Raw genomic sequence first — 19126 nt, 5'->3', positions numbered from 1 at the left:
GGGTAGGTAACAACATCTCCACCCCGCTGATCCTCAACACTGGGGCCCCACAAGGGTGCGTTCTGAGCCCTCTCCTGTACTCCCTGTTCACCCACGACTGCGTGGCCATGCACGCCTCCAACTCAATCATCAAGTTTGCGGACGACACTACAGTGGTAGGCTTGATTACCAACAACGACGAGACGGCCTACAGGGAGGAGGTGAGGGCCCTCGGAGTGTGGTGTCAGGAAAATAACCTCACACTCAACGTCAACAAAACAAAGGAGATGATTGTGGACTTCAGGAAACAGCAGAGGGAGCTCCCCCCTATCCACATCGACGGGTCAGTAGTGGAGAAGGTGGAAAGTTTTAAGTTCCTCGGTGTACACATCACGGACAAACTGAATTGGTCCACCCACACAGACAGCGTTGTGAAGAAGGCGCAGCAGCGCCTCTTCAACCTCAGGAGGCTGAAGAAATTCGGCTTGTCACCAAAAGCACTCACAAACTTCTACAGATGCACAATCGAGAGCATCCTGTCGGGCTGTATCACCGCCTGGTACGGCAACTGCTCCGCACACAACCGTAAGGCTCTCCAGAGGGTAGTGAGGTCGGCAGAACGCATCACCCGGGGCAAACTACCTGCCCTCCAGGACACCTACACCACCCGATGTCACAGGAAGGCCATAAAGATCATCAAGGACAACAACCACCCAAGCCACTACCTGTTCACCCCGCTATCATCCAGAAGGCGAGGTCAGTACAGGTGCATCCAAGCAGGGACCGAGAGACTGAAAAACAGCTTCTATCTCAAGGCCATCAGACTGTTAAACAGCCACCACTAACATTTAGCGGCCGCTGCCAACAAACTGACTCAGCTCCAGCCACCTTAAAAATGGGAATTGATGGAAATTATGTAAAAATGTACCACCAGCCACTTTAAACAATGCCACCTAATATAATGTTTACATACCCTACATTACACATCTCTTATGTATATGTATATACTGTACTCTATATCATCTACTGCATCTTGCCATCTTATGTAATACATGGACCACTAGCCACTTTAAACTATGCCACTTTATGTTTACATACCCTACAGTACTCATCTCATAGGTATATACCGTACTCTATACCATCTACTGCACCTTGCCTATGCCGTCTGTACCATCACTCATTCATATATCTTTATGTACATATTCTTTATCCCTTTACACTTGCGTGTATAAGGTAGTAGTTGCGGAATTGTTAGGTTAGATTACTTGTTGTTATTACTGCATTGTCGGAACTAGAAGCACAAGCATTTCGCTACACTCGCATTAACATCTGCTAACCATGTGTATGTGACTAATAAATTTGATTTGATTTGATTTGATTTTTTAGAAACCAATCACGTTTGTTCTGCCCTAAACCAATTAAAATTGACTACACCCTGCATGTGGGTAGGTCCCATTCACCAAGCTAATGTACAGTAAGCATGTCTGTTTGTTGTTGAACTAAAGCCACACATTATATCTCTCTGTCTATGTTCAGTCAAGTCAACCATTTTCAACACCCTTTCCCTAATAACGCCACACCCGACAGCAGGTGTCCTCAATGAAGCTCACTCAGTGGACCCTGACCACATAAAAGACAACCTTGTATCCAGCCAACACAGTTGCTCCCTACAAGCGTATTTTGGCATCTCTGTCAGTGTATTTGGAGTCTGTAGCATAGTATTATCTCATAGAACAAAACATATAAGATCTCCTAAGCCTGTGTTTATCACAGACCTTATATTCGGCGTTTATCCAAAACCCCTCCACAAACCCAGACGCCATTACTATTGCTCTCTATTGTGGACTAAAAAGAGCGCCCGAGAATGTAGGAATGAAGGAAGTGGCGAACAGGTGGGGAGAGGTGTGTTTGCTATAGCCTACCTGGAAGAGAAAGGGAGCATCTCAATTGCATACTCCTCTCTTCTCACCTCCTTCTCAAAACCAATTGGATGAGAAAGCCAGAGGTCCCTCCCCTCTGACCTTCTCCTCCAATGGGTTTCGAGAAGGAGAGAAGACACGAGGAGTATAATTGAGATTTCCCAAAAGACACCGGGGTCATGTCCGAATACCCATACTTGTGAAAGCTTTATAGTATGTGACATTTTGAAAGTCGAGTATACTAAAAATGACCAGATGTCATACTCATTTCGGTTTTGACAAAAGCTGATTAATTAGATATGGGGATGCAACGAATAGCGGGTAACAATGCAATTTCACATGACACATTCTCTGTATGCAAAAATAGAACGTTTTACAGTATTAGGTGGTGGGCCGAATCAATCCCCATCGAGGGAGGAGCTGATATTTTGTATATGACAGTAAAACATTGTTATGATGACTATAAAAATGTTGGCACATTCAATTCTTGCACATTATCATACAAAGTATATTTCAACACTCTGTCTGCTGTTATTAAAACTCGAGCTGATTTCTGTATTTGTGTGATGAGCTCCCAAAGTCTGAAATAAGATAAATATCTGTTTTTGAGTGCACTTGAAATTTGCAGCATGCAATACAAATTGTATTGATAGAATGAAGAGGTAACTCTGTTGACCACTTAGCCAATTTATTGAATGATAGCCAATGTTACGGTTTGACTATCCTAGCCAGCTACTGTAAATGTAAATTTGCCTGCTGAATTCCATTTTTGAATCATGTTTTGGCATGATTATATGACTAATTTCAAGTAACTAGTTGCAGGCGTAAAGAAACATTAAATCAAATACTTTGCATAGAATATGCATATTAGCCAACACAGCATATCCTACACATATAGCATACCTAGAAATTGAATCTTCTCTAAAAAACAGCTGGGCAAAATGTATACAATGCGCTCTGCAATAAGATGGCTTGAGTTTGTTTTGTAAACCAGATGAGTTCTCAAATGTCAGTAGCTGCCCAATACCATGGTGGGCATGCATAACGTTGGATGCATTGGAATATAAGGTTTGGAGAATGATAAGGAGTCTGCAGGATTATAGAAAAAGCAGTTGGGAAATGAATGTTTAAGTTTCAAATACTACATTTTCAGTGAATACATTTAAGAGGTTTAAAAGACAAGCCAAACTTTCCTACTAACCTTCTAAAATTTGACGGTGCCAAATTCTTGCCAATCCATTATTCTACTACGAACTATGACTGACTGTGAAGCATGTTTTCCATAGTGTACGTTTCATGCATACTGTATATTTGAACAAAGAACACCCTCACATTTAGTGTTTCTGTCACGTTCCTGACCTATTTTCTGTTGTTTTGTATGTGTTAGTCGGTCAGGGCGTGAGTGTGGGTGGGCATTTCTATGTTTTGTGTTTCTATGTTTAGGTCTATTGTAATCAGCCTTATATGGTTCTCAATCAGAGACAGGTGTTTGACGTTGTCTTCTGATTGAGAACCATATATAGGTTAGCTGTTCACACTGTTTGTTTGTGGGTGGTTGTCTCCTGTGTCTGTGTATATGTTTGCACCATACGGGACTGTTTCGTTCGTTCGTTCGTTCGTTCGTTCGTTCGTTCGTTTGTTTTGTAGTAAGTACTTGTTCGTTCGTTCTTCGTGTTTCATGTAAGTTCGTCGTTCTAAGTCTGTCTACTTTCGTTTTGTTATTTTGTATCATTTCAAGTATAGTTCATTTTGTTCTTGTTGAAATAAACTTCAGTATGTCATTTCAACGCGCTGCACCTTGGTTTAATCCCTGCTCCTCCTCTTCGGATGAAGAGGAGGAGGAACGCCGGTACAGAACCACCCACCAATCCAGAACCAAGCAGCGTAATTTCGAGCAACGGGCAAGTATACAGGACTCGTGGAGTTGGGAGCAAATATTTAACGGAGAAGGACCATGGGCTAAAATTGGAGTGAATCGCTGCCCATGGGAACAGCTGGAGGCAGCTCGGAGAGCGGAGGAAACGCAAGAGAGGAACCGGTGTTATGAGGGGACGCGTCTAGCACGGAAGCCTGAAAAGCCCGTGAGTACTACCCAAACATTTCTTGGGGGGGCGGCTAAGAGATAGTGGGCCAAGGGCAGGTAGGAGACCTGCGCCCACTTCTCAGGCTAACCGTGGAGAGCGGGAGTACGGGCAGACACCGTGTTACGCAGTAGAGCGCACGGTGTCTCCTGTACGTGTGCATAGCCCGGTGCGGGTTATTCCACCTCCCCGCACTGGTAGGGCTAGATTGGGCATTGAGCCAGGTGTCATGAGGCCGGCTCAAAGCGTCTGGTCTCCAGTGCGTCTCCTCGGGCCGGCATACATGGCACCTGCCTTACGCATGGTTTCCCCGGTTCGCCTACATAGCCCAGTGCGGGTTATTCCACCTCCCCGCACTGGTCGGGCGACCGGGAGCATTCAACCAGGTAAGGTTGGGCAGGCTCAATGCTCAAGAGAGCCAGTACGCCTGCACGGTCCGGTATTTCCGGCGCCACCTCCCCGCCCCAGTCCAGTACCAACAGTGCCTACACCACGCACCAGGCTTCCAGTGCGTTTCCAGAGCCCTGTTCCTCCTCCACGCACTCTCCCTATGGTGCGTGTATCCAGTTCGGTGCCTCCAGTTCCGGCACCACGCACTAAGCCACCTGTGCGTCTCCTGAGTCCGGTACACACTGTTACTTCTCCCCGTACTAGTCCTGATGTGCGTGCACTCAGCCCGGTGCCACCAGTGCCGGTACCACGCACCAGGCACAGAGTACGCTTTGAGAGTCCAGTGTGCCCTGTCCCTGCTCCCCGCACTAGCATGAAGGTGCGTGTCCTTAGCCCGGTGCCTCCAGTTCCGGCACCACGCACCAGGTCTACAGTGCGCCTTATCCGGCCAGAGCCATCCGTCTCCCCAGCGCCATCTGAGCCATCCGTCTCCCCAGCGCCATCTGAGCCATCCGTCTCCCCAGCGCCATCTGAGCCATCCGTCTCCCCAGCGCCATCTGAGCCATCCGTCTCCCCAGCGCCATCTGAGCCATCCGTCTCCCCAGCGCCATCTGAGCCATCCGTCTGCCCAGTGCCGTCTGAGCCATCCGTCTGTCCCGAGCCATTAGAGCCGCCCGTCTGTCCCGAGCCGTCAGAGCCGATAGTCAGTCAGGAGCCGCTAGAGCCATTCGTCAGACAGGATCTGCCAGAGCCGCCAACCAGACAGGATCTGCCAGAGCCGCCAACCAGACAGGATCTGCCAGAGCCGCCAACCAGACAGGATCTGCGGCCGCCACCGACGGACGCCGGCCGCCACCGCGGTCGCCAGCCGCCCCGCGGTCGCCAGAGCCGCCGCCGCGGTCGCCAGGCCGCCGTGGCCATGAGCGTCCAGAGCCGTCAGCCTGCCATGAGCGTCCAGAGCCGTCAGCCTGCCATGAGCTTCCAGAGCCGTCAGCCTGCCATGAGCGTCCAGAGCCGTCAGCCTGCCATGAGCGTCCAGAGCCGTCAGCCTGCCATGAGCGTCCAGAGCCGTCAGCCTGCCATGAGCGTCCAGAGCCGTCAGTCAGCCATGAGCTGCCCCTCAGCCCTAAGCTGTTAGTAATTCAGAACTGCCCCTCAGTCCAGAGCTGTCTCTCTGTCCAGAGCTGCCCTTCAGTCCGGAGTTGCCCCTCTATCCTGAGCTACCTCTTTATCCTGAGCTACCTCTCTATCCTGAGCTACCTCTCTATCCCGACCTACCTCACTGTCCCGGAGCTGTCCCTTATTCTGGTGTTGCCCCTTAATTTAGGTGGGGTTATTTGGAGGGTGGTCATTTTGAGGAGGCTAAGGAAGCTGGGATTGACTATGGTGGGGTGGGGACCTCGTCCAGAGCCTGAGCCACCACCGTGGTCAGATGCCCACCCAGACCCTCCCCTAGACTTTGTGCTGGTGCGCCCAGAGTTCACACCTTGAGGGGGGGGTTATGTCACGTTCCTGACCTATTTTCTGTTGTTTTGTATGTGTTAGTCGTTCAGGGCGTGAGTGTGGGTGGGCATTTCTATGTTTTGTGTTTCTATGTTTAGGTCTATTGTAATCAGCCTTATATGGTTCTCAATCAGAGACAGGTGTTTGACGTTGTCTTCTGATTGAGAACCATATATAGGTTAGCTGTTCACACTGTTTGTTTGTGGGTGGTTGTCTCCTGTGTCTGTGTATATGTTTGCACCTTACGGGACTGTTTCGTTCGTTTGTTTTGTAGTAAGTACTTGTTCGTTCGTTCTTCGTGTTTCATGTAAGTTCGTCGTTCTAAGTCTGTCTACTTTCGTTTTGTTATTTTGTATCATTTCAAGTATAGTTCGTTTTGTTCTTGTTGAAATAAACTTCAGTATGTCATTTCAACGCGCTGCACCTTGGTTTAATCCCTGCTCCTCCTCTTCGGATGAAGAGGAGGAGGAACGCCGTTACAGTTTCACCATTTATTGAGTGGGGAGACAAATATTAAAGGTGTCTATATTAAATATTAAAGGTGGCAGTATTTGAAGTATCTTAATATAGTGTAACCTACTAATCTATGTGTATAGAGAAAGAGGTGCCGTGGGGGGCACAATCTTACAACGCTGCAGTCCAGAAATTAGCGCTTTACCATCTATGCCAAAAGCCTGCGCCTCTAATGGCGACAGTAGAACTGTCAACACATGGTTCTGTATCCCCCACCTCTAGGAGAATTTGTGTCCCCAGGCCCCATAGGTGTATCGGAAGGATCCCACCCTCGTCACCAATGTAGCCAATGGATGTAGAGAGAAAGAAGTGCTTCAGCGGAATGAATAGTCCAGAGATGAGAACTCTACCATCTATGACAAAAGCCTGGGCTCCTGATGGGGACAATAGAATTCTCATCACTGCATGTTACAATAGTAAAACATAATCTGTTTCTCACTATCCTCAGACTGCTTCTATATTGAATTTAGTCTTTGAGATGCTCTACCAAGCATGTGTATCTGTAGTTAGTGCTCTTCAACTCTAAAATGCACTGGACAGTGTAGACTGTATAAGACAAAACCCACAAAGAAAAGACCACAGGCAAATGCATATGTGGTTCTCAATGTCTAATAGTGATGTTAGGGCTAGTTCAAATTGCAGTACGATGGTTCTCCTCATAGGTGAGGGAATTAGTTGAGCACATGCTTGGTGAATATCACTTGGTTGATCTCACGGAGCAGGACACTGGAGAGGAGAGCTGAATAGATTATGGGAGACAAAAGTGAGAGTGGATTGTAGTTTATGAGCTAGAATTGAACATCTCGACAGACAAAAAATGTACAGCCACTAGGATAAGGACAGAGGCAGGCTGCTCTGCATCCTACTCCAACTTAGCTACAGATTGTACACCAGATAATGTGATATAACCAAAGATTTTTGGTATCCATTACTGGATGTTACAGGTTTGACTATACAAAATGCAGCCATAGATTCCTCAACTAACCTGGTATTGGCGATACTCTCTTCGTTCTCGATTCTGGAAAACAATATATCTTAAACATGTTCATGTCCAGTTGCAGGTGGTTCTACAAACACCAGAGAAAACTCAGAAAGAGAATAAAATATAGTAAATCCTGTATAAGATCACTTTTTTCAGAATCGAGAACGAAGAGAGAGAGTATTGCCAATACCAGGTTTGTTAAATAATCTATGGTGGCGTTTTGTATAGGCAAACCTATAACGTCCAGTAATGGATACCAACAATCTTTGGTTATATCACATTATATGGTGTACAATATGTAGCTAACTCCAACTAGGCCTATTGACAGGGGTAATGTGGCATTTCTTATTTATCAGTATGAATGAAATTAGTGAGTCCTCCCTTGATGACTGCATTAGCTTTACAATACTTGTCCTATAGCAACAGGTCTACTTATTGAAGCTAGCTAGCTACATTGATAAGGTTGCTGCATTCTAAGTAAAGATAGGAGTTATTTTACAGCTTGCATCAACGGGATCATATTTCTCTAACTAAATAGATTACAAATATTTAAAAAAAACTTTATCCATAGCAGTTTGTCGGAGGGAGATCTCTCTCAAGCTGTCACCAGTTGTGTTTAGTACCTTAGATACAGAGAATTGGCAGACGTGATCAGCAGAGATGGTAACTGGATAGTACACACGTTTTGATTGGTTTGCTGTTTAGTACTTGGCAGCGTATGCCTGTCCAGCTACTGTAGCGAACATGAAAAAAGATGCAAGAAATTACATTCCCAACAAACAGAAATGTGTTCAGAATAAATAAATATACACAATATGTAAAAACCAGCTCCTCCCTCACCAAAGACTGATCATCTCGAAAACTAAAGCAGATACGATGCTTCCGCCCACCACCTACATTGTATATGTGAATTTTATCAAATCTAGTATGTTTTAAATGCCAGGATGTTATACTCATTTTGGCTTTTTATCTAATAGAATTCACTGCACACTTTTCGGGAATTTCATAGCCACAATGCATTGGAAGAGTTGGGCTGCGAGTTTTCATAGCTAGATCTCTTCAAGTTAACAACAACATAACTTGGAAGATGGTGAATAGCGAAGCTTCTACTGTGGTGTTCAAATGTAAGTCGTTTGGGCGCACAAGATGGCGGTCAGTGCAGATAATTTGTTTTGGTAGCTGAAGGAATTATTGGATTTCCTTACCCAATTATGACCATTGGATTATTTCTACGGTCATAAAACCCCGTATGAATATGGTTTAGTTTATTTACCAAAGTAATTGATTACTTTCTGCAAGTTATTCACCTCTAAAACTAATTTGGCGACAACACTAGATAGCCTGATAAGCTAGCTAGCTCAAAAACTAGCTTGTCGAACGTACATGGAAACTGCCACGACCAGAACCAAAAAGAAAGAAATGGAGAGACCGTCAGATGGACAATTAACCACAAAAGATAGAAGTACCCAAAATCATACTCTTCAGAATGTAACTGTGGGGGGAAAGACTGCAATGGGCGATGAAAATGTGGTGAGCACAGACAACAATGCTCACAACTTGCGCCCCTCCAGTCCCCAGGTCAGGCCTTTACCTTACGACCCCCAGCACTCCAGTCAAGCCCCAGGGGAAAAAGATGAGGCCAAGAGGGTATGTCACTTCTTGAGATGCAAAACAATATTGTAATGCTTTTGACAGCAAAGATAGATGAAAGGGCAAATGGCTTGGAGGTCATGGTTAGGGAGAATACGATGAAAATTGAGGCCATTAAAAAATCTGTTGACTTATCTTTGGAGAAGTGAAAACCCTCAAAAGTGACATGAAGAAAGTGGAAGTTATCTGCCAGGAAAATGAAAAGGAGGCTGAACTCGAGCAAAAGGTGAATGAGGCGGAGAGATACCAGCGCAGGTGGAACCTGAGGCTCCATGGAATTCCAGAGCAGGCGGGTGAGGACATCAAATGCAGAGTAGTTGACATCTGTGGAGCTGTCATTCCCGAATCAAAAGCCAATCTTCAGGAAAATGTAGACATCGTCCATCGTTTGGGAAGACTTAAGGATTAAGACAAGAGACCGAGGACAACCATCACCAACAGATCTACACGGGATCTTCTTTGGAGGCGAGCGAAGAATTGTGAATTCCTCATCAAGCAAAAATTGAGGTTCACGGAGGATCTGACCTCAGCAGACAAAGTGACAAGAGAGAAACTCTGGCCGATGGAGGCTGCAGCGCGAAAGGCAGGGAAAACTGCATTTTTTATCGGTGCAAGAGTGTTCATTGATGGGAAAGAAATGCGGCCAAATCAGAACATTTGAGTGAGAGCCAGAGTCTAACTCGGACAGAACTGTCAGGCCAAAAAACTGATTACCTGGTGAAAAGCAGCCTTTATTATAAAAATGTACACAAAAATGTACACAAACACTTGAATGAGAAAAGGCTGACCTGAGAACTGGTAAACTGAACACTAACTATGGGAATAACTGTTATTGTAAAGTCTACACAATGTCTCCCCCTTGTGGGAGTAAGAATACTTTGGTAACTTTATGACCAATATTGTTTTTGTTTTTTTGTTAGAGAAGTTAATAATGGGATGGAAATCCTTTTGAGTTACATATCCTTAGGAAAAGCTTATATTAGCATAACAAGGTTGTTGGTTGAAGTTTATGTCTTTATCTCTTTGTTCAATTAATGTCAGGGGTATTCGTAATTTACTCAAGCGTAAGGCTATTTTCCTATTGCAAACGGTTTAATGCAGACTTTTACTTTTTACAAGAGACTCATGCTTGTTCTTCCGATTTATCTTTTTTGAAAAATCAATGGGGTAACGATATCTGGTTATCATATGGCAACAACCACTCTGCAGGTGTAGCAGTTTTAAGAGGTGCATTTAAAGGGAAGGTCATAAGTACTAAGACTCACCACTCTGGACGTTGGTTAATTTTAACAGTGAAATGTTTTTATTATTGAATATTTATGCATCCAACAACAAACAAAACAACAGGATATTATTTTAAGAATTTGAAGAAGAAATTAATAGAGTTATAGGTGTATTTCAGGATATCAAAATTATCTTAGGTGGAGATTTTAATTCTGTATCTAATGTGATGATTGACAGATATCCCCCTCCTAACAGATCCAGCATTGTTAATCCTGAGTTTAATAATCTATGTCTTGGATTAGTCGATATTTGGAGATCTAAATATCCTGATAAAAAGGAATTCACTTGGAGTAACAAGGACATGTCCAGACAGTCAAGAATTGACATCTGGTTGATTTCTAATTCATTAGATCATACTGTAGTCAAGGTATCAATTGAACCAAATATTAATGGATCTGAAGTTACACCGAATCAGAGTTATTGGAAACTCAATAGTAGACTGTTGGAAGATGATAATTTCAAGATGGATGCCAAAGATATTATACAAGACAATTGGAGGAAAGCCCAACTATTTAAGTCTTATGGGAAATATTGGGAATTAATGAAGTATGAAATAAGACAAACAGCCATGAAGAGAGGTAAAGAAATTGCTGAACTTAAAAGATTGAGGGAAGATAAACTTGTTAAGGAAATACTTTCTCTAATCTCTATGGAGGACCTTGATGAAGAAGGAAAGGGTCAGCTATTCTCTTTACAACTAGAAGTGGACCGAATGTATGAAGAGAGAGCAACATGGGCATTTGTAAGATCAAGAAGGAGATGGTTGGAGGAAGGTGAAAAAAATACAAAATACTTTTACAATTTAGAAAGAAAAAAATTCTGAATTGACATCTATTCATAAGCTCAATATAGATGGCAAAAAAAATGAAAACCCCAAAGATATTTCAAAATATGTTTCAGAATTCTATGGTAACCTTTATACCAGTAATGCCTGTCCTACTAGTGACATATCTGCCTTTCTAGACTCTGTCAAAGAATGTGCAAAATTCATAGATGAAGACTTCCAAAAGTCTTGTGATGAAATTATTTCTATTAATGAAATCAAAAAAATGTATCAGCAAGTTAAAAGAGAACAAATCTCCAGGGAATGATGGCATTATCAGTGAATTCTATAAATATTTTCAGGAGAATATTATTGTATTTATATTTAATGTTTTTAAGGAGGCAATTGATTTAGGGGTCCTGCCTGTTTCTATGACACAGGGCCTAATTTCTGTAATACCCAAACCAAACAAAGATTCTATGATGTTAGAAAATTGGAGACCAATCACATTAATGAACAATGATGGAAAGCTACTTTCATCCATCTTTGCAGAAAGACTTAAAAAAGGTCTTGACCAAATCATTGACGATACCCAGTCTGGTTTTATGAAGGGCAGACATACAGTGGGGAGAACAAATATTTGATACACTGCCGATTTTGCAGGTTTTCCTACTTACAAAGCATGTAGAGGTCTGTCATTTTTTATCATAGGTACACTTCAACTGTGAGAGACGGAATCTAAAACATAAATCCTGAAAATCACATTGTATGATTTTTAAGTAATTAATTAGCATTTTATTGCATGACATAAGTATTTGATCACCTACCAACCAGTAAGAATTCCGGCTCTCACAGACCTGTTAGTTTTTCTTTAAGAAGCCCTCCTGTTCTCCACTCATTACCTGTATTAACTGCACCTATTTGAACTCGTTACCTGTATAAAAGACACCTGTCCACACACTCAATCAAACAGACTCCAACCTCTCCACAATGGCCAAGACCAGAGCTGTGTAAGGACATCAGGGATAAAATTGTAGACCTGCACAAAGCTGAACACTCACTACTTTACATTGTAGCAGAGTGTCATTTCTTCAGTGTTGTCACATGAAAAGATATACTCAAATATTTACAAAAATGTGAGGGGTGTACTCACTTTTGTGATATACTGTAAATAAGGATAGTTTTAGGGGGTATTCAGATACAAGACAAAGAGATAAAATATTCACATTGGCTGACAACACCACCATTTTCTTTTGAAAGATCAGACATCTGTGTCATTGTGTTGCGTGACAAAACTGCATATTTTAGAGTGGACTTTTATTGTCCTCAGCACTGGGTGCACCTGTGTAATGATCATGCTGTTTAAACAGCTTCTGGATATGGCATACCTGTCAGGGGATGGATTATCTTGGCAAATGAGAAATGCTCACTAACAGATAAGCTATTTTTAAAGATATTCAAACGTGTTGCGTTTATATTTTTGTTCAGTGTAGCTATTCATCTATTAATTTTGTACTGTTTTTGATTAAGTCCTTTTTTAAAACCCAAAGTGGATTTCTGTTCTCATTGAAAAGTGTTTCTTGTTTGTAATACTAATAAAAAATGGATATCAGTATATCTACTGTTGGTGTGTTTTACTTTCAAAATTTCAACATAAAAAAATGCACTCACACATCTTCTTGCAGGTGCACAATAACAAATAGAAAAAAGAAACCTGCACACCGCTCTTGCTAGTATCTTTTTTTTTATTGGAAGCTTGTGTCGGCCTCTTGGCTTTCGTCAGAGATTTTTGTTATACAAAACTAAATAAACCATATTTGGTAAAATAACTATAATGGATTGAATTACTATAGTGCTTTTCATAACAATCTCAAAGTGATTAAAAAGCATAAAAAGCAATACATCGTCATGAGTAGCCTAGCTATAGTTGACTAGGTCAACCAGTAGAGGTCGGCACTCTGCAGCCCAGCAATAATGAGGAAAGATCCCTTTGTGGCTGGGACCGCAGATTGTACTGGGCTTGTGGCTGTCTAAAACCCTGCTGTTTAAATCTGTCCTGGAACCTGCCATGTGTGGAGTACCAGCGTTAGCCTACATTGCTGCCATGGCATCCAAAGCCAAAGGTGGGAGTCATGGAGAGGACGGTGTTTCTCTATCACAGGGGAAGGATCTTTTAATTGAACAAAAAGGGTTCTACAAGCAGTTGTTACAACAACAGGAAAATAGCTTCAAGAGCTTTGTCCAAATTCTGATGAACTCCACTAACGATCTGACGATCTGAGCAGAGAGGTCCAGGACCTTAAGAACAGTGTACAGTTTACCCAGGGAGAGGTGGATGTCCTGAAAGAAACTTGCAGCAAGAGGACAACTAACTGTAAGTCCTCTCAAGACGACATCAGCACTCTCGTTGAATCATTACTACCAATGACTGGGAAAACAAACTATCTAGGGACAATCCAGGAGGAATACCATTGTTGTGGATGGCATACCAGAGTCTTCACATGAGAATTGGGCCGAGTCTGAGGAGAAAGTAAGAAAAATTATCACTGAAAAGCTGTAGATAAATCATACGAAGATTGAGGTGGAGCGCAAGCAACAAGTCTGGAAAACATGTAAGCAGACTAGGTGACAGACCCAGGCCGACAGTGGTCAAGTCACTAAGGGTTAAGGACAAGATGGCTGTTCTGGAGAGAGCCAAGAACTTGAGAGGAACCAACATCTTCCTCAACGAGAACTTCTCTGAAGCTACGCACCAGAGGTGGGAAGAATTTATCCCAGCTATGAAAGCTGCCAGAGAGCATTGGAACATTTTACCTTTATAACAAAACCGTTTGATAATTTCAAGAACTATTTCACTAGTAAAATGGAAAAACTCAGAAGTGAATGACAACATTGAACAGTGAACCATCATATTTTTGTATAAAATATCTAATAATGAAAGAGAAGGATTTATGTTTTAAATTTGATCAATTTCGCGAGGGAGAGGTGGAAAAACTATTGTTCTGATAAGCCACTAGGTATAGACAACCTTGATGGGAAACTATTGAGAAGGGTAGCACACTGTATTGCCAGCCCTTTTTGATATATCTTTAACCAAAGCCTAAAGGAGTGTGTGTACACAGGCGTGGAAGGAAGCAAAACTGCCTAGAAATTGTCAAGCACCCTTTGCTGGCTCTAACAACCGCCCAATCAGTTTGCTGCCTGTTCTTAGTAAAGTGATGCAGAGGATTGTGTTTGGATGTCGATTAATGCAGCCCCCCGCACCTCTCTGATTCAGAGGGGTTGGGTTAAAGGTGAAATAAAACATTTTAGCTGAAGGTATTCAGTTGTACAACTGACTTTCTCTTTATTTCAAACTGTGCTCTTTCAAGAAAGTTCTTAACCTATATACGTTTTACGGGCTTGTTTTGTTTCTGAGTTCCCAGTTGTCTTGTACGTCGAGTATGCAGTTTAAAACCTGTTGAGGACGGGAGTGCCGCTAGCGCCACTCCTCCCACATTCCACTGAAAAGGCAGAGCGGCAAATTCAAAAAAACATTATTTTAAAATATTTAACTTTTACACATTAACAAGTCCAATACAGCATATGAAAGGCAGACATCTTGTGAATCTAACCACCATGTTCGATTTTTAAAATGTTTTACAGGGAAGACAAAATATGTAAATCTATTAGCTAACCACGTCAGCAAGAGAGCACTTTTCTAACTGCATCAGTTTTTTACTCCGTCACTAGCTATCACTAATTCGACCAAATGAAGATATATATAGCCACTAACCAAGAAACAACTTCATAAGATCACAGTCTGATAACATATTTATTGTATAGCATATTTTTTTTTTGAAAAATGTGTATATTTATGGTATAAATCATAAATTACATTTCAGCTACAATCAGAAAGCAGCCATAACATTTACAGACACCAACATCAAATACCTATTTACTCCTCATAAAACATTTCTGAGAAATACATACTGTGCAGCAATTGAAAAACAGGATTCTTGTGATTCCAGACAATATTTCCGATTTATTAAATGTTTTACACCGAAAACTAAATGTAGCGCTAAATTAGCATAGCCACGCCAGACAGACACACTTGGGCGCGCGCGACCAGTTGACATGCACGACAGATATATGAAATAACATTATAAATTTGGTCTTACTTTGGCTGATCTTTCATCAGAATGTTGATCAAGTTGTCCTTAGTCCAGAAGAGTCGTTCAATCCCTTCAGAATGGCAACTTTCCATCTTCATTTAGCAGGGGTACTCGTCGAGTGGCACGGAACTCTCCAACGTAAACAAAATAAACATTACGGAACACGGCAAAACTCCCGAAAAAATTCAAATAATCTGATTAAACTATATTGAAAAAACATACATTACGATGACATGGTCTCATTTATCAAATCAAATCCGAGCTGGAGATAGTTCACATCCGAAACGGCAGCAAAACAAAACATGATATCTCTCCCAAGTCGCACGCTTCTGACTTCCTGAAATTGACGGTCACGTCAAAGAAATAGGTCTTATTTCACGTCAGAACAAGATAAACGCATGATTTCTCCTCTGACGTACTCTTGACACCCAGAGGAAGGCGTACGAGGTGTGTTTCGGGTCATAAGTGGCATGACCATGTATAGGCAGAGCGTTGAAGCGAGCATAAACATCTTGCATTTTACTTCCTGGTCGGGGAAAGTGCTGCCAAAGGACTTGTGTTCCACTCAGAGAAAAAATTAAAACGGTTTTAGAAACTTGAGACTCTTTTCTATCCAATACTATTAACAATATGCATATTGTAATAGCAGAAATTGATTAAAAGGCCGTTTGAAAATTTGCGCATATTTTCCAGTTTTTCCAATTCGCCCCCTACAGCCCAAACAGGTTTTAAGTAAGTAGTAGGCAAGCCAGATTTCGGACATGGCCCGGGTGAAACTCCGGGGTGCCAGTTTCAAAGATATTGAAAAATACTGTAGCCTGCCTTGCTTTAGATTTACTTTTGTGCACTGTGATCATGTTCCTGACCTGTCAAGATGATTTCCTTCTTGTGGATTTTCTAAATGGATAGCGGAGACAGTTTCATGAGCGCCGACGTGCCTTCAAGACACCGTGAGATCAGTTTTTCCTTATCGTTTTTGGAGATCCTCCACGGCCAACTTACCTTTTCTTTTATGGGGGGGGAAGTATTATTTGAATGCGCAAAGACTATAAACTGAACTGAATCAACCAAAAGGAATTGAAAAGGGAAAAGAAAGAAGAGACTTTTCATTCCAGTTTTGGGGTGCGTCTCGACTAAACTTGAGTAGCCTTAACCAAAACAAAAAGGTAATTTAAGGTTACTGAGTCATTGATGAGGTTTATGGAATATTTGTGTGAAATTCTTATTATTTCTGAAGCATATTATTTGCGTTGAGAAATTGTTTGTGCTGGGTTTATTGGAATGAATATTATCGAATTGACAAATCACCTACTATGTTCCCATAGATTTTTCTTGCTATAAGCCCTCTTAAAAAGTGTATTAAATATGATTGTTGTAATGTAACATGCCCTCAATATCCTATAATCTTTCATGAAAAAACAATGCGACGGAAACAGCGGCTCCATCCATGCAGCTAGTACTGGAAGTAAATTTCCACTAAAGACTTACTTTCTCTCTAGTAAGATTAACCAGACACAAACCAGAGGGCAGAGAGGACAGATTAGATGGTCATGTCTCAAGGTAATCTGAAACCTTCATCGGAGAATCACCAGTGAAACTAACCGCAAGTCTCATTCCAGACCCCATCTACAGTCCCACTTTGGGGCAGGGGAATGTAGCTTGGACGGAGAACAAACTTTCCCACCCTCAAGTCAAAATCAAATAGAATTTCTTCTTCTGTTGAATTTGACATCAGATAATTGCAGCCCCTTAGGAATGGTGGGCTGGTAATGAAATGCGGGACAGTTTTATCCCATTAGAGTGATTAAAGCCAATACATTATTTACAACTTCAGCTGCTGTTGCTCCTAGAGCTGTCTATTGCCTCTGCTGCATTCCAATAAAGACTAGATTACTGCTCACTCTCCCTCAGGACTGACACACACAGGCCAACTAGCACAATTTCTCACAGAGTGTGTGTGTGACTGAGTAGTGTGACGTGTGTCTGGTGTCAGATAGATTGAGTCACCATGGTGACCGGTGTGTGTGTGTGGTTCTCCTTCAGGTCATCCTTGATTGGCTGTGCCAGCAGTAAATTACATCCCAATTCTAAGTTACAGTATTAGACTCCATCTGTCCTTCACTATCACCAGTGGGAGGCCTTTGATTTATTTTTTTGTTCTTTCTTCCAATCTCTTTTAGTTCTCTCAGTTGTTGTGAAGCAGCCACTCATAGAAACTATTCTCTTCACCACTATAGAAAGATACACACTTTTGTTGGCTTGTGTCTTTTTTCTGCTCGTCCAAGAAAATGTATGTGTGCTATATCAAAACAGTTTGCCTGTGTTTACATTGTAAACTGCTGTATGTTACATTTTTACTTAAACCAGAGAGAGAAGGGGGTGGTTGAGAGACAGAGACAGAGCGAAAGAGAGAGTGATGAGTACCATGAAAATGAGAGTGCTGAAGGCTGTTTATTGCATGTTCCATTGTGTTGATATTGACCCATGTGTAGTGTGTTGTGAGTACAGCATCTGTGCTGAGTGGACTACCAGGGTCAAGACTAAAATATGATTTCTAAAAGATCACATAGAAAGACAACCGTTCCAATACGCTGACGCCACCTGGAGTGGTAGCTAATCAATTGCAAATAAGTGTAAATAACTCTAGCTAGTTAAGCTGGCTAATATAGCTAAATGTGAGGCAAAACAATTACCTTATGACCTTCTTCGTTGCATTGAAGATTTCCCAAACACAGTGCACCTAAGATCCCAATGACATCACAACAATACATAGCTGTGTCTTCCTTCCTGGTTGGCTCACCCTGTTTGGATCCGCTGCGGTCGTCGCTAGGCCCGGTGTTGGGCGTGTACTTGGTGTCACGGGTGGCTGCACTGTGTCTCGTCCAATCAAAGTCGTCGTTCTTGTCCTGCGTGAACATGCAGATGGGCTCCTCTTCGAAGCTGCAGTGGAACTCTCCTGAAGCACGGGACAAAAAAACCCCACCGCTGTAGTCATCATAGAAATAGAAATACTAGAACCTTAACATATGTCTATGGTTTTAAAGTCATAGACGAACGCTGCAGTATCTCTCATGAAACACGGACAGAGAAACACTGTTATAGTCATAAGACAGTCAAAATGTATACATAAAAAATTTGAAACTAGAACCCCCTCATGGTATCGCTATGGCTATAGTAGATCAAATCAAATTGTATTAGTCACATGCGCCGCATACAACAGATGTAGACTTTACTGTGAAATGCTTACTTACGAGCCCATTCCCAACAATGCAGAGATAAAAAGTAAGAAAAATATTTGCTAAATATAAAAGGAAATAGAAACACAATAAAATAACCATGATGACATTGGCTACTGAACCATGAATGAATGGCGGTGGTACATTCTATAATGGGACCTGCTGTTGTATTCTTATGTTGATCATGTGAATAAACACATGGGTCAATGGGTACTATTATGCAGGTCTACCAATGAGAGCAGGGAAGCTGAGTTCTCCCAATGAATGGATTCAGATAGCTGACCATGAATCAATCTAGTGGACCATGCTTGACTGCTATACAATGCATTCTATAAGAGGACATACTGCTGAAGTTAATCATGTGAAAATCAACACGGGTCGATGCATGTGTTTCTAACAATGAGAGAGCTCTTAGCCTCGCAAAGCCACCTGATCCTGCGATCTTACATTAAACATTGCACTGATATCTGTGCAGCGTTTAATGTAAGCTCGCGGGATCAGGTAGCTTTGCGAGGCTAAGAGCTATGGCTTGAGGAATGTAATCTCTGACCATGGACAACACTATTGAACCATGAATGGTGGCAGTGCATTATATACTGTAAGTTGAAATGCTGTTGTACAACTGTTGAAAAACACATAGGTTGTGAATCAAGTGTGGCAACGGGAAGGCCT

General features: G+C 42.2%; 1 protein-coding gene across 4 annotated transcripts in view; it reads right to left on the bottom strand.

Moving 5' to 3' along the window:
- The window catches only part of LOC139556583 (MAM domain-containing glycosylphosphatidylinositol anchor protein 2-like), a 362908-nt gene that overhangs the window by 25916 nt on the left and 317866 nt on the right, over positions 1-19126 (bottom strand). For all 4 annotated transcript variants that reach the window (XM_071370710.1, XM_071370711.1, XM_071370712.1 and 1 more), the window contains exon 14: positions 18019-18174. In XM_071370710.1, coding sequence (XP_071226811.1) covers positions 18019-18174 — 156 coding nt within the window. The remainder of the gene's footprint in view (positions 1-18018; positions 18175-19126) is intronic.

The sequence above is a fragment of the Salvelinus alpinus genome, chromosome 27, assembly GCF_045679555.1.
Source record: "Salvelinus alpinus chromosome 27, SLU_Salpinus.1, whole genome shotgun sequence".
Taxonomy (NCBI): Eukaryota; Metazoa; Chordata; class Actinopteri; order Salmoniformes; family Salmonidae; genus Salvelinus; species Salvelinus alpinus.
The sequence above is the reverse complement of the archived record's forward strand: the minus strand, read 5'-3'. Positions and strand labels throughout refer to the sequence as shown.